The following is a 14127-nucleotide window of genomic DNA, read 5'->3' as shown; positions in this document are numbered from 1 at the left end:
CGCGAGCTGCGGGGGCCGAGCCGCCGGGGCACAGCAGCCAAGCCGCGCCCCGAGGAGCTCTTGGAAGGGCTCCCGCCTGCAGCTGGGGAATCCGCTCGGCGGGGAGAATCCGTGCCAGGGAATCCAGCTCTCCGGACTCAGCTGCAAACAAAAAGCTCAGGTCTGACTCCCTCCCTCCCTCCGCCCCCCGACGCACACCCGGAGAAACAGTTTTGTGCAGAAATGCAACAAGTAGCACCCGGAGCTCCCGGAGCGCCCCGCGCCGCCTGACTTGGCTGGGGGAACCCGCCTGCAGAGACCCGGGCCAGCCACCGGACAAAGGGCGGAGGAGGGGCTGGACCGCGCTGCGGAGTCCGAAAGAGGCCATTTAGCGACTCTGGCCAGGCCAAGGGGAATGCAGAGGAGACATAGAGCCGGCGGGCCAAGAGGACGATCCGGCCGCAGCACGCAGGACGGGCGGCGATGGAGGCTGCCCGCGCCGTGCGCTTCCTACTCGTGGTGTACGGCTGCCTCGCGCTCCCGCCGCGGGCCCAGCCCGTGTGCCCAGAGCGGTGCGACTGCCAGCACCCCCAGCACCTCCTGTGCACCAATAGGGGGCTCCGCGCAGTGCCCAAGACCAGCTCGCTGCCGAGCCCCCAGGACGTGCTCACCTACAGCCTCGGCGGCAACTTCATAACCAACATCACGGCCTTCGACTTCCACCGCCTGGGGCAGCTCAGACGGCTGGACCTGCAGTACAACCAGATCCGCGCTCTGCACCCCAAGACCTTCGAGAAGCTCTCGCGGCTGGAGGAGCTCTACCTGGGGAACAACCTCCTGCAGGCGCTCGTCCCGGGCACTCTGGCCCCGCTGCGCAAGCTGCGCATCCTCTACGCCAACGGGAACGAGATCGGCCGCCTAAGCCGCGGCTCCTTCGAGGGCCTGGAGAGTCTGGTCAAGCTGAGGCTGGATGGGAACGCCCTGGGGGCGCTGCCGGACGCGGTCTTCGCCCCCTTGGGCAACTTGCTTTACCTACATCTGGAGTCCAACCGGATCCGCTTTCTGGGCAAGAACGCTTTTGCCCAGTTGGGCAAACTGCGCTTCCTCAACCTCTCTGCCAACGAGCTGCAGCCCTCCCTGCGCCATGCAGCCACCTTCGCACCGCTGCGCTCCCTCTCCACCCTCATCCTCTCGGCCAACAGCCTCCAGCACCTCGGGCCGCGCGTCTTCCAGCACCTGCCTCGTCTCGGCCTACTCTCGCTCAGGGGCAACCAGCTCTCGCACCTCGCGCCGGAGGCCTTTTGGGGGGTTGGAGGCCCTACGCGAGCTGCGCCTGGAGGGGAATCGGCTGAGCCAACTGCCCGTGGAGCTGCTGGAGCCTCTGCACAGCCTGGAGGCGCTGGACCTTAGCGGGAACGCGCTGTCAGCTCTGCACCCCACTATCTTTGGCCACCTGGGCCGGCTGCGCGAGCTCAGCCTGCGCGACAACGCGCTCAGCGCTCTCTCCGGGGACATCTTCGCTGCCAGCCCGGCCCTCTACCGGCTGGATCTAGACGGCAATGGCTGGACCTGCGACTGCCGTCTGCGGGGCCTGAAGCGCTGGATGGGCGACTGGCACTCACAAGGCCGTCTTCTCACGGTCTTCGTGCAGTGTCGCCACCCCCCGGCCTTGCGGGGCAAGTACCTGGATTACCTGGATGACCAGCAGCTGCAGAACGGGTCTTGTGCGAGTCCCTCGTCCTCAGTTTCCCCGACCGCGGAAGGGCTGCGGAGGCCCTTGCCCACAGCCGCCGGGGAGGAGGTGGCGCCCCCTGCAGGTGGCCTCGCGGAGGAGCTGCCGCCGCAGCCGCAGCCGCAGCAGCGCGGGCGATTTCTGCCTGGGGTGGTCTGGGATGGGGCCGCCAGGGAGCTTTTGGGCAACCGCAGCGCTCTGAGGCTGAGCCGACGGGGCCCGGGCCTCCAGCAGCCGGGCCCCTCCGCCGCTGCTGCCGCGGACCCGGCGCCACACCCTCTGGACCTGCTTCAGAAGCCCGAACGGGGACCTCCGACTTCTGCAGATGCTGCCCATGCGGAGCCCACCCCGACGGCCGCACCCGTCTCTGCGCCATCGTCCGCTGGCGACCCCTGGCAGCGCGCGGCAAAGCAGCGTCTGGCAGCGCAGCAGCAGGAGAGCACCGCCCAGTCCGACGGCGGGGTCGGCCTGCCGCCGCTGGTGTCTGACCCGTGCGACTTCAACAAGTTTATCCTGTGCAACCTGACGGTGGAGGCGGTGGGCGCCGACAGCGCCTCGGTGCGCTGGTCCGTGCGCCAGCACCGCAGCCCCCCGCCGCTGGGCGGCGCGCGCTTTCGTCTGCTCTTCGACCGCTTTGGCCAGCAGCCTAAGTTCCACCGCTTTGTCTACCTGCCAGAGCGCAGCGACTCGGCCACATTGCGCGAGCTGCGCGGAGACACACCCTACCTGGTGTGCGTCGAGGGAGTCCTCGGGGGTCGGGTCTGCCCGGTGGCCCCCCGTGACCATTGCGCTGGGCTGGTCACCCTGCCAGAGCCTGGGAGCCGGAGCAGCGTAGATTACCAGCTGCTGACCTTGGTCTTGCTGGCCATCAACGCACTGCTGGTGCTCCTGGCCTTGGCGGCCTGGGCGTCACGCTGGCTGCGGAGGAAGTTGCGGGCTAGGCGGAAGGGTGGGGCCCCTGTGCATGTTAGACACATGTATTCCACCCGACGTCCCCTGCGCTCTATGGGCACCGGGGTGTCCGCCGACTTCTCTGGATTCCAGTCCCACCGTCCGCGCACCACCGTGTGTGCTCTCAGCGAGGCGGACCTCATCGAGTTCCCCTGCGACCGCTTCATGGACAGCGGCGGCGGCGGCACAGGTGGCAGCTTGAGACGGGAAGATCATCTTCTGCAGCGATTTGCTGACTAGATCCAGAGCCTCCGAGGTTGTGGAAACCTTCTCTTTGGCCTTGAGGAGCCACTTTCCATGGAACCCCTCAACCCGCCTCAAGGGGAGATCTCATTTTATCAGAGTTTCTCCTTTCCCCCTTTTGTGCATTTGCCAGACGAGTCAAAGGGAAAGCCGATTCGGCAACCCCTCGCCACCCCCAGTTCCCAGTACCCACTCATGAAGTGAATGGGTGGTACTTGGTCAAGGCCAAGAGTAGGGGACAAATGGATGATGGAGGTCAGACGGGGGGAAGCCTTCTTCTACAGGGAGACCTTGGCACAGCTGTGGCAATGGCCTTTGTAGCACTGCGATACAAGAGCCTGTCCCCCTTTGGGGTAGAAAAGGGTGCTTTTGCCCCCAGTGTGGCCAGAAAGAGATTTGGGTGCATGCTCTTTGTTTGTGTGCATGCTCTTTCAATGTGAAAGGAGAGTTTTGTTCTATTTAAGGAAAAAAGGAACTTATTTAGTATTACAAAGGAGGCTTGGCAACTTGACTGCACTGGTCTGGCAGTCTCGGCCAAGAAGGTGATGTTGTAAACAGGTGGTAAAGTTTAACACACTCACCAAGGAACTCTTTCATGTTGGTTAATAGAACATTCAGGATAATTTAATGTTTAAATAATCAGAGACACTATTTTTTTTTTTCTTTCAGGAATGTGAAGATTTCTGCCATGTAACAAACTGACAATAAACTCAAGGACTGTTTTAGTTGAGCTGAGTGGTTCAACTAGTATTTTCTTTTTAACATTAACACCGCAAGAACATTCGCTGACCTTGGGGTTAACTAAGGTGACCTACTTTCTCAGGAGAAGGCTGCGCGCAAGACTTCTCTGTCAGGGTTGCTCCTGTGGCTTTTTAATTTTGTTTTTCTGAACCTGTATATGCAGAAGGAAATTTCAGTGCCGGCACTTGATAAAAGAATGTTAACTAACGCGTGTGTAACCAGTGACCCCGCAGGGAAGGGCAGCCTTCTAGTTCACTTAACCGCATCTCTGACAATGTGTCCAGACTGGAATGAATACGATGTGGTACTTCTCGTGTTTTTCTCAGTGACACGCAGTTAAGGGTGCCCTGCTTCTCTGGGGTTGCACAGTTAAGTGATAAAGGTAATTTCCTAATAGCAAGGAAGCAAAAGGTGATGGTCAATTGATAGCGTGACGTTCAATCACAGCAGTGTCTTACTCTATATAAAATAGAGAGGAAGAAATCATCGGGAAAAATGTGAAAAAGTATACATCAGTGGTTGTCTGTTTCTACTAAAGCCAGAAGGTTGTTAGGAGTACTTAAACCTCACTGTGAAATAATTATATATTTTGCAAGTTAATCCCTCCACTACCCAGTGTTGTACCACGTTATTAAATCTTATCGTTTAGTTACTAATTGCAGTATTTCTTTTAAAATGTTGTTTTGCTTTAAACTTAGGATTAGGCTCCTTTATTTGCTCCTCCATTGTTTTCAACTATTTGGGACACTTTGGTCCCCTGATATTTATGAAGTACATGTTTATCGCTAACCGTAGTGCTTTGGTTTACATTAGCAGTTTTGTGTGTGGTCTAAAAAAGCGGTCCCAGAGAAGATCTGCACGGTTATACTGTCCATGGTTATGGATTTATTGGCAGTGGGGTGCCGTGGAGGCGACTGCAATGGTGCTAAGGCTAACAGCAAATCTTCTAATTAGGGCCTTACGCCCCTGATGGTCCTGATGACTCAGGGAATCTATCCTAGACCGGGGGTCCTTCCCCAGGCCTCTCCTTTTATGTTTGGTCCATTGAGCCAAACCTGCCCTTGGCCCAGCAGCTGAGCAGGGACCCAGGCATCTAAATGAACTGATCTGTGTTGATGTTCAGATGAGTGAATGTCCAGACCACTTAAAGTACAGCTGCTTCTCTGATAGTCGTATCTGTGGGGCCCAAACTTGACCAACCACAGGAAAGAGGCTGTCATTCTTACTCTGCTGCCGAGTATTGTGACCAATCCCGAGCCTATTAGTATGCAGGAGAGGAGTCGTTCACTCTGTTTTGCAACCTCCGGGCTATCTTAAACCCCTGGTTCCCCTACTTTTGTTCATTTGTACAGTGATGGCATCTTTTAGCTGTTCCTTTGCACAGCAGTGAAATATTGAGCCCCACTGAAAGTCTGGAAAAGACCTCTGGACCTTCCCACCACCCACCCTTTCGTAGCAGAACATCACTGAAAATACTTCACAGAAAAACAGTAAAAGCTATGTGAAAACAGTTCGACTGGAAAGTCTTTCGGTGGGAAATGAATAAATGTTATATGTTGTTATGTTCAGTTATGTCAATAAACCCACTTGCTAATGGAGATGTTTTATGGTCGGAGTTTCCAAATATTTTATACGCTTTCATAATGATCCGCTGTGGTTTTCTACAGCAGTTGTGATCGATGACAATGAAACATGAGCTTGAAGTCTATCTGTCCTCGTTCAGTGGTTTTTAATTGCCATTTCTACGGTAGCGTACACACTCTATTTTTCAGGAATAGATAGGTGATTTGGTGCCCAGAGAAACAATAAGATGACTGTAAAAGCGATGGTGAGCTGTGATATGAAAACGCTGTTAATATACCAGTGACAGCAAGATGATTGGGTCTCAGCAGGCCTCAGCTGTTTAAAGGAATTGGAATTAAAAGTCAAGCCCTTTGACTCCCATGGTCAATGATAAGAAGGAGCTATCTTGAACTGGAGGTCATTTTTTCATTACAAAGTTTATGAAAAGATAAGATTCCTAAAGAAAAAAGACTAAACTTCGCATGAGGTAGGAGTGTTCATTTAAAGAGCCATTGAAGCCGTCTGGAATGTGGTTGGACCCTCCACCCAACCTGTAAGCGTATTACTTTCATAAGACAGATCATTGTGCCATGCACTGCCCGGTAATAAGTGGCACGAGATCAAAGCCCTCTCCCCTAATTTGCAAAGGCCTGGTTTTTACCAGAAGTACAGCAATGTGGGCAGCTATCCTATAGTAAGAAACCATTAAAAGAGATAACTGGTATTACTTGGTATTGGTACTTAGCCACTTCCCAATCTTCTTCTGTAACTTGGAAACAAATGACGATGAAGCATTCTAATGCCAGAAATTTACTAAAGTCGACACCATGACCCAGGATGGAAACAGATTTCAACTCACTGTTGTACCTTCACTGTCCCAGAGAATTATAGCATCCTTGAAGTTCAGTATGATTTTAGAAAGCGTTGAAAGCATTTCAGTCACCTGGGACTGCATTTGTTCTATTAACGTCATCTCTTTGTGCCTCCATTTCTGCGTCAGTGAAAATGGGTCCTGAGTCCAGAGTCCTGACTTCACGTTGCCACTTTGAGGAATAAGTGAGTAAAAAAGCATTGGACAGCACCAGTTCTAAGGCAGATGTTCAAAAATATTACATGGATTATTAGTAGCAGCATTTTATGCCCGGGCAACCAAGTGTTGTACGATACGTTGTAGAAATGTCACTGCCGGACAAGGCATTTCTGCTTAAGCCCCAACGGATCAGAAACTGTAGATGATGAAATTCCGTGACCCTTCCCTTTGTCCTGGTTCGTCGAGGCTCTTCTGTAATTTAATATGGAAGGACAGCTCTTGAAATACTTTTCGTTATTTCATTGTTTTTTTCTTTCTCATTATTAAAAAAAAAGGTGAATATACTAGTATTTGAGCAAACTTTTGTATATTTATTAAACTCTTGGCATAAGTTCATTCATCTTTTAGACCGGAGCTACGGATGTGTAAATGGCGTTGCTTCTCATTAACTGAACGACAGCATCTCCCAGTGTCCTTTTACTTAGTTTACTTAAAAGAATACTTTGCATGAACAAATGCTTCCCCCCTCCCCCCCCCCATTAGGGATTTCAGGTCACTTCATTCTTATCATGTGGCAAATACTACTCATCTTACATGGGAGACTGAGGGATTTGGAGATTATACTTACATTATTGTTGAAATCATTAGGGGGGAAATACAGCTTCCTGTTAACCTGGTTGCTTTGTCTTGGGGCAGAATAGCTAAATATCTCATTACATCCATTTGAAGGATTTTAAGCTACAGGTGGTCACTCCTTACTGGCACAGAAATGTGGCTTTATAATCTGGCTGTGACATGGCATCAGGTGCCAGACGGAAATAAATTGTCATGCGCCAGCATTTCCAACAGCGTCTTGTGACTCTAAATCCGTAACATTCTTTTTTTTTCAAATTGACCAAAGCTTCATAGTGCTAGCTCCTTCCCCTACTCGGTCCTCAAAACCAACTACCACTGTGAGTAGGATGTGTTTCCTTCTAACAGTCAATTCTTACTCACACAAGTTGTGTTGTAGAAGGTCACAACAAACCTGAAAGGAACAAATATCGAACCCTTGCTCTGGGGGAAATTCATGTTTGGGTTCCTGTAAGCATCTGGTCACGTTTTCCTCAACTTCCCAATACAGAACCTTATTTGAGGCTCATTTCAGTTTAAAAACGCCTGGGTGGCTCTGTCGGTTAAGCGTCCGACTCTTGGTTTTTGCTCAGATCATGATCCCCCCATTTGTGGGATCGAGCCCTGCATTAGGCTCTGTGCTGACAGCACGGAGGAACCTGCTTGGGATTCGACCTCCCTGTCTTCTCTGCCCCTACCCTGCTCCTGCTCTCAGGTGCTCTCTCACTCAAATAAATAAACTTTAAACATATAAAGACACCTTATTTAATATATATGGTTGATTCGTGAACATTGAATTCACGGCCAACAGCCCTATAACTCATGCCTGAATGAAGTTTACCTAACACACATGCTTTCTTAGACACATCACTGCCGTCCTTCACTGAGGAACTCTAGACAGCATCTCAGCGCTATGTTTGGGGGCCCTTTTAAACAGCAAAATCACACACACACACACACACACAAAGTAAGAAAGTGTGAGAAATGTGGCACTAAACAGACTGTGAAAAGCACACTTGTTTACAGTGGGAGAGCTGAAACAAGCAGGTGAAACATTGCCTCATTCAGCCTCAGCAGGGGGAATGCCTGGGTAACTCAAATTTTCCATGGCGCTGCCTGTGTCCCCGAATGGCCACGAACATACTGCAGAGTATTGATTCTGGGCTCACAAATTGACGTTGGCGAGTAGGAGCTTTCACAAATATACAATCTGCAAATAATAGAGATCAACCGTGCTCTTTATCTGCCCAGATCCGCCTCCTGGGACCCCACCCCCTTTTCTCAGTGCCATAAATTACCCACTTTATCCCTGGGGCAATGTTTGGTCCTTTCAGTTGGTGACCACACCTAACATTCCATTTGTATTGTTGGCTATGGTAGCTTTGCCTGGTTAAAGGTGAAGGTGTGCTGAAGTTTGTTTTGTTTTGTTTTTAACAATTTTAGTTTGAGATTTTCTGGCTACTCAGAGTGGTTTTCACTCCCATGCTACATAGGTACAGTTTCTATTTCTTCTTTGGGAGAACATACCATATATTAAAAATAAACCTATGTAGGTGTCTTACCTTGAAAGGGCGGGCCTACGCCGGCCGACTCCATCTTGTTCTACGTCCTTCACCTTGACCACACCTCCTCCCCTTGAGTAACACCCCCCTCACCTGCCTAACAGGACTCGGACCCTTCCCCAGCCAATCAGTTGAGGCCATAGCCATTACCTCACCAACTGCCCCTAGGCCCCAATAAAACCTTTGTCCTTTTGAAACTCGCTCTCTCTCCCTGGTATCTCACCGCTGCGTCGGTGCAGGTAGGGGATTGAGCTCGAGCTAGCTCGAATAAAGGCTCTTTGCTTTTGCATCGGACTCGGCTCCCTAGTGGTCTTTGGGGATCACGAATTCTGGGCATAACAACCTCTGCCCACTTACTACTCCTGCTTTCTCAGGAAGGGCTCCACAAAAAAGAAATGGCTAAGTCAGTATCTCCCTGGGCTGAGTATAACCCCTGACCCCCATCTGCTCTGGGCTCACTTCAGGAGACGTCAGCCTCTCTTCCCTTCTTTTACTGTGAAGACTCTCTGGTACTCTTAGACTCTACGGCATTCTTCCGTGTGCTAAAGAAAAACATGGCTTTCTCTGAGAATATGGTTTGCTTCTTGGAAGTTCTTATTTATGTACTCTTACTGCCTTCACATGCCTCATTGAGTCATATTATCTTCCTATTTTTATTTTGACTGCTGAATACACACACAAACATAGCTTTTTTGGGGGCGCCTGGGTGGCTTGGTCGGTTAAGCGTCCGACTTCGGCTCAGGTCATGATCTTACGGTCCGTGAGTTCGAGCCCCGCGTTGGGCTCTGTGCTGACAGCTCGGAGCCTGGAGCCTGTTTCGGATTCTGTGTCTCCCTCTCTCTCTGCTCCTCCCCTGTTCATGCTCTGTCTCTCTCGGTCTCAAAAATAAATAAACGTCAAAAAAAAAAACAAAACCATAGCTTTTTTGTTTTTGCCTTATGCTCAATTCTACTCAGGTATTCCTCCTTATATCGTGTTGTGTCGCTCATTATTACCTTCTCTCTTATTTGGTTCTATAAACAAAACTTACAATTTTATGTAAGGCCAATAGATACTTGAAAAGATGCTCAACATCACTCATCATCAGAGTGATACGCAAATCAAAACTACAATGAGGTGTCACTTTACAACTGTCAGATGGTTAAAATTCAAAACACGAGAAGCTAGAGAAGCTAGTGTCGGTGAGGATGCGGAGAAAAAGAAACCCTCTTGCATTGTTCTTAGAAATGCAAAGTGGTGCAGCCAGTGTGGAAAACGGTATGCAGTTTCCTCAAAAAGTTAAAAATAGAACTCCCCTACAATCCAGTAATCACACTACTGGGTATTTACCCCCAAAATACGAAAACACTAATTCAAAGCGAGGCATGCACACCCATGTTTATTGCAACATTATCTACAAAAGCTAAATCATGGAAGCAGCCCAAGTGTCCATCACAGATGAATGGATAAAGAAGCTGTGGTTTATACATTCAACGGACTGTTCCTCAGCCATAAAGATGAATGAAATCTTGCCATTTGCAACAACATGGATGAAACTAAAGGGTATAATGCTAAGTGAAGTAAGTCAGAGAAAGACAAATACCATATGATTTGATTCACATGTGGAACTTAAGAAATGAAACAATGAGCAAAGGGGGAAAAAGGAGGAAAGAGAGCAGGGGGGATGGTTGAAATAGGGGATGGAGATTAAAGAGTACATTTGTCATGATGGAAAAAAAAAAGAAAGAAACCCAAAGTGGGATAACTAAAAAATATTTCTTAAATAACTTCTAATTTTCAACTTAAAAAAGGTTGCCAGACTCTTTCAAAAGATTTCTGTGTACCCTTTAACCAGCTTTACTAATTGTTAATATTTTGCCCCATTTGCTTTATTTTTGTCTCTCTCAACTATTTGAGAGTAAACTGCAGCCATCATGTTTCTTTGCCCCTAAATATTTCACTTATACCTCCTAAGAACAAGGACATTCTCTTAAATAAACCTAGTGCAATTATCAAGGAAAAATTTTAGCACCAAAATAATGCTATTTTCCAATCCATAATCCATATTTAAAATATATCAACTGTCCCATGGGCCACCTGGGTGGCTCAGGCGGTTAAACGTCCCACTTCAGCTCAGGTTATGATCTCCCGGTTGGTGAGTTTGAGCCTGGCGTTGGGCTCTGTGCTGACAGCTCAGAGCCTGGAGACTGCTTTGGATTCTGTGCCTCCCTCTATTTTTCTTTGACACTTTAAAAATCTTTGTAATTCAGCTTAGATGACTTATATTGACCTATCTTTATATTTACTGACATTTTCCCAACTGGTTCCATCTGCTAATTATCCCTTTAAAGAATTTCTCGTCTCTAATATGGTTTTTTTCCCCTAGCATTTCTTCCATTTCTTTTTAAAAACATGTAGAACTCTCTGTTGATATTTTATATCTGTTCATGCATGATGTGTAGCTTTCCACTAGATCTTTTAATATATTAGCATTCATTGAATTAAAGTCCCTTTCTAATAGTTACATCTTCATCATGTCTGAATCTAATTTTATTGATTGCTTTACCTTTAAACAATAGGTTGTTTCTTTTGTGTGCCTCTTTGTCTTGTAAGGTTTGTAGGTCATACATTGATGTGCCAAATAGTATGTTTAACCTTAACGTTTAAAATTATTTCTTTTCAGAAGCATTTATTATGCATAGTAAGTAAGAAGTTCTCTTGATTCAACAGACTTGTTTTTGGAGTTTTGCACACATAGACAGATGTTCTCAAGTTAAATTTGTGTAATAGTTTATGCTAATGCATGTGCAAATGAGCACCCATTCACTTTTTACTTAACTCTTTTCTCTTCAACATGGTGTAAAACACAGGGACCCCTATCCAAATAAAATTAATGAGAGACTTCGTTTGTAATGAACAGCTCTGTGAATCAGATTACATTTAGGTGACATCTGAAAGAGTTCAAGTGAAGCAGGTTACAGAACTGTGTACTTTTTTTTTTTTTTAATGTTTATTTTTCAAGAGAGAGAAACAGAGTGCAAGCAGGGGAGGGGCAGAGAGACAGGGAGACACAGAATCCAAAGCAGGCCCCAGGCTCTGAGCTGTCAGCACGGAGCCTGACAAGGCGCTCAAACTCACCAACCGTGAGATCATGACCTGAGCCAAAGTCTGACGCCTAACACACGGAGCCACCCAAGCTCCCCAGAAACGTATACTTTTTAAAGCCCTGTGATTGGGGCTCTTAGCGTCAGCGTGAGAACATCACCAATCATGGTATCATGAATTCTCAATTAGACAGCTTTCTCTACACTGCATTTGCTTAGGAAGGAACCCTCTCTTGTAAAAGGCGATGACCTTCTATTGTTCATGTTGAACTGGAAACAAATGCTCAATCTGCAACCAAACAGGTGGAAGAGGAGCACAAGGAATTATCTACAGTGGGATTTGTGTTTTGTAGAACGATGCCTTGCTCCTGGGAAAGACTGTGCAAACCCAAAACTGTATAATAATCACCAGGTCTCACAATTTTGGAGACAAAAAATAGCTCATGGCCACCGAGAAGATAAAAATACTTAATGTTCATATTGCCTACATCAAAGGTATTATTAACTGGCAACATGGAACAACTTAGAGGAGGGAGATGCTGTATTGGAGACTATATTTTTATATATATATAATTTCATTTATGTAAAGACTTAAAGTGGCATGACATGAAATGAGTATGTAAGACCCAAGTATTGAGTATTGGGGGACACAGGGTGTTTAATTTAGTTAATTTAACAGATTCTTACAAGCACGGATTTTGTGTCAGGCACTACTTTAGGAGCACTCCTCACACAAAGTCGTCAGTCCTCATAATAACCCTCTAAGGTAGGTCCTGTTACTATCCCCCCATTAGAGCCAAGGAAACTGAGGCACAGAGAAACTGTGAACTTTGACCCAGATTCCCAAATGGGGAGGTGTTAGAGTGGGTGCCGGCTCCAGAGCCCTTGCTGATCATCCTGAACCCCAGCGGCCTCGTGTGCACACACATGACGATTGGTAAAACATCAGGGGCTTGTGCTTGTGAATATTACTCTTTTTTCCCCCGATACCACACTTTAAAAATCATCTCGAAGTAGTTTGGCCTTTATTTTAGGCCTGTTTTTTTCAACTTGTGTTGGGGGCATACATCAAGGGCAATATCCATTCATCTTTAAAAACAAATTTTTTTTTCAACGTTTTTTATTTATTTTTGGGACAGAGAGAGACAGAGCATGAACGGGGGAGGGGCAGAGAGAGAGGGAGACACAGAATCGGAAACAGGCTCCAAGCTCCGAGCCATCAGCCCAGAGCCTGACGCGGGGCTCAAACTCACAGACCGCGAGATCGTGACCTGGCTGAAGTTGGACGCTTAACCGACTGTGCCACCCAGGCGCCTCTCCATTCATCTTTAAATATTTGATGAGCCACTGGCAGTCCGTCCCACAGACACAAACGCTTCACTCTGTCTTGGGTCACTGTGGTGTGCTCCGGGGTCAGTCCTTTCCACTGGTTTACAAACTCCCTTAGGACAAGAATCTCCGCTGGTATTTCTCCTTGTGTTTCCACAGGGCCCGGCTAGCTTAGGGTTGAGTCCCTGGCTACCTGCTTATTGGTGAATGCTGCAGGACAGCTGTTCAACCTTTTCCCACCCAGACACACGTGCTAGACTCTGTTCACATAAGCGATATGAACCTGTGTATTGGGGCAATTCATTTAATATAATTCCACTCCAATATCCATTTACAAAACAACAGTGGGAAACTGATGTAAGAAGGAGGTATGACATAACTCCACTTTTTCTATCTCTGTTCTAGGAATACGCTTCTCAAAAAGTGAACGTTTGGGAAAGTAAACGTATTTTTCCCCTCAGGTACTCTTTATAGATTTCATGTTGCTGAGAATAAATCTAGAATTATGTATCATTTATGACGGTAGTCCTATCACCTAGTATAGGGCATTTCACGTAGTAGGTTCTCAATAAATGCTAGTAGATTTTTTTTAAACTTTTTTTTAACGTTTGTTTATTTTGAGAGAGAGAGAGAGACAGATGCGGGGGGGGCGGGGGGCAGAGAGAAAGGGAGACACAGAATCCAAAGCAGGATCCAGACTCTAAGCTGTCAGCACAGAGCCCGACGCCAGGCTCGAACCCACGAATTCTGAGATCATGACCTGAGCCGAAGTCGGACACTTAACCGACTGAGCCACCCAGGCGCCCCATAGATTTTTTTTTTTTTTAATTAAGCATTAGTACTATTAGGAAGAGTGTTATGATAGGAAGACTTTTTCATCACAGATCTTTTGGGTCTACCAAAACTTGAGTTTTTACTTTCTAGGACATGGAACAGAATACTGTTGTATACACGCTGGTAACTTTATTTTCCACCTAGTCTCCATTCTTTAGTAACTTCTTCCCCCACAGAACCGTGACCAAGGTTTTTTTTTTTAAACCCTAGGCACAGCAATAATTTATGAATTTCTTTCTGTACCAGAAAGACACAATAAGACAAGTGTTTTAGAGAGATAAGAAACATTTCAGCGACACTGTGAGGCATGAATTGAAGTATAGGCAACCAGACCCACCAGGTAAATGATTATCTGCCGTTGCCAGAGTAGGCAGTCTCAATGGCTGATGAAGCCACTGACCTTGGCGTATTTATCATCATTACCCCAGGGGACAGAAACCAATACATCTATTCTTGTGAATATCCATC

At 47.6% G+C, this 14127-nt stretch overlaps 1 protein-coding gene across 1 annotated transcript; it reads left to right on the top strand.

Moving 5' to 3' along the window:
* TRIL (TLR4 interactor with leucine rich repeats) lies at nucleotides 1-5244 on the top strand. Its single transcript, XM_019443690.2, is given in 3 exon segments — nucleotides 1-1284; nucleotides 1286-2918; nucleotides 3575-5244. Coding segments are annotated over 2 exon segments (2439 nt in total). The 5' UTR covers nucleotides 1-462; the 3' UTR covers nucleotides 2903-2918; nucleotides 3575-5244.
* Nucleotides 5245-14127: the final 8883 nt, after the last annotated feature.

The sequence above is a fragment of the Panthera pardus genome, unplaced genomic scaffold (genome assembly GCF_024362965.1).
Source record: "Panthera pardus isolate Hobbes unplaced genomic scaffold, ASM2436296v1 HiC_scaffold_8, whole genome shotgun sequence".
Lineage (NCBI taxonomy): Eukaryota > Metazoa > Chordata > Mammalia > Carnivora > Felidae > Panthera > Panthera pardus.
This window is presented reverse-complemented; position numbering and strand designations above follow the sequence as displayed.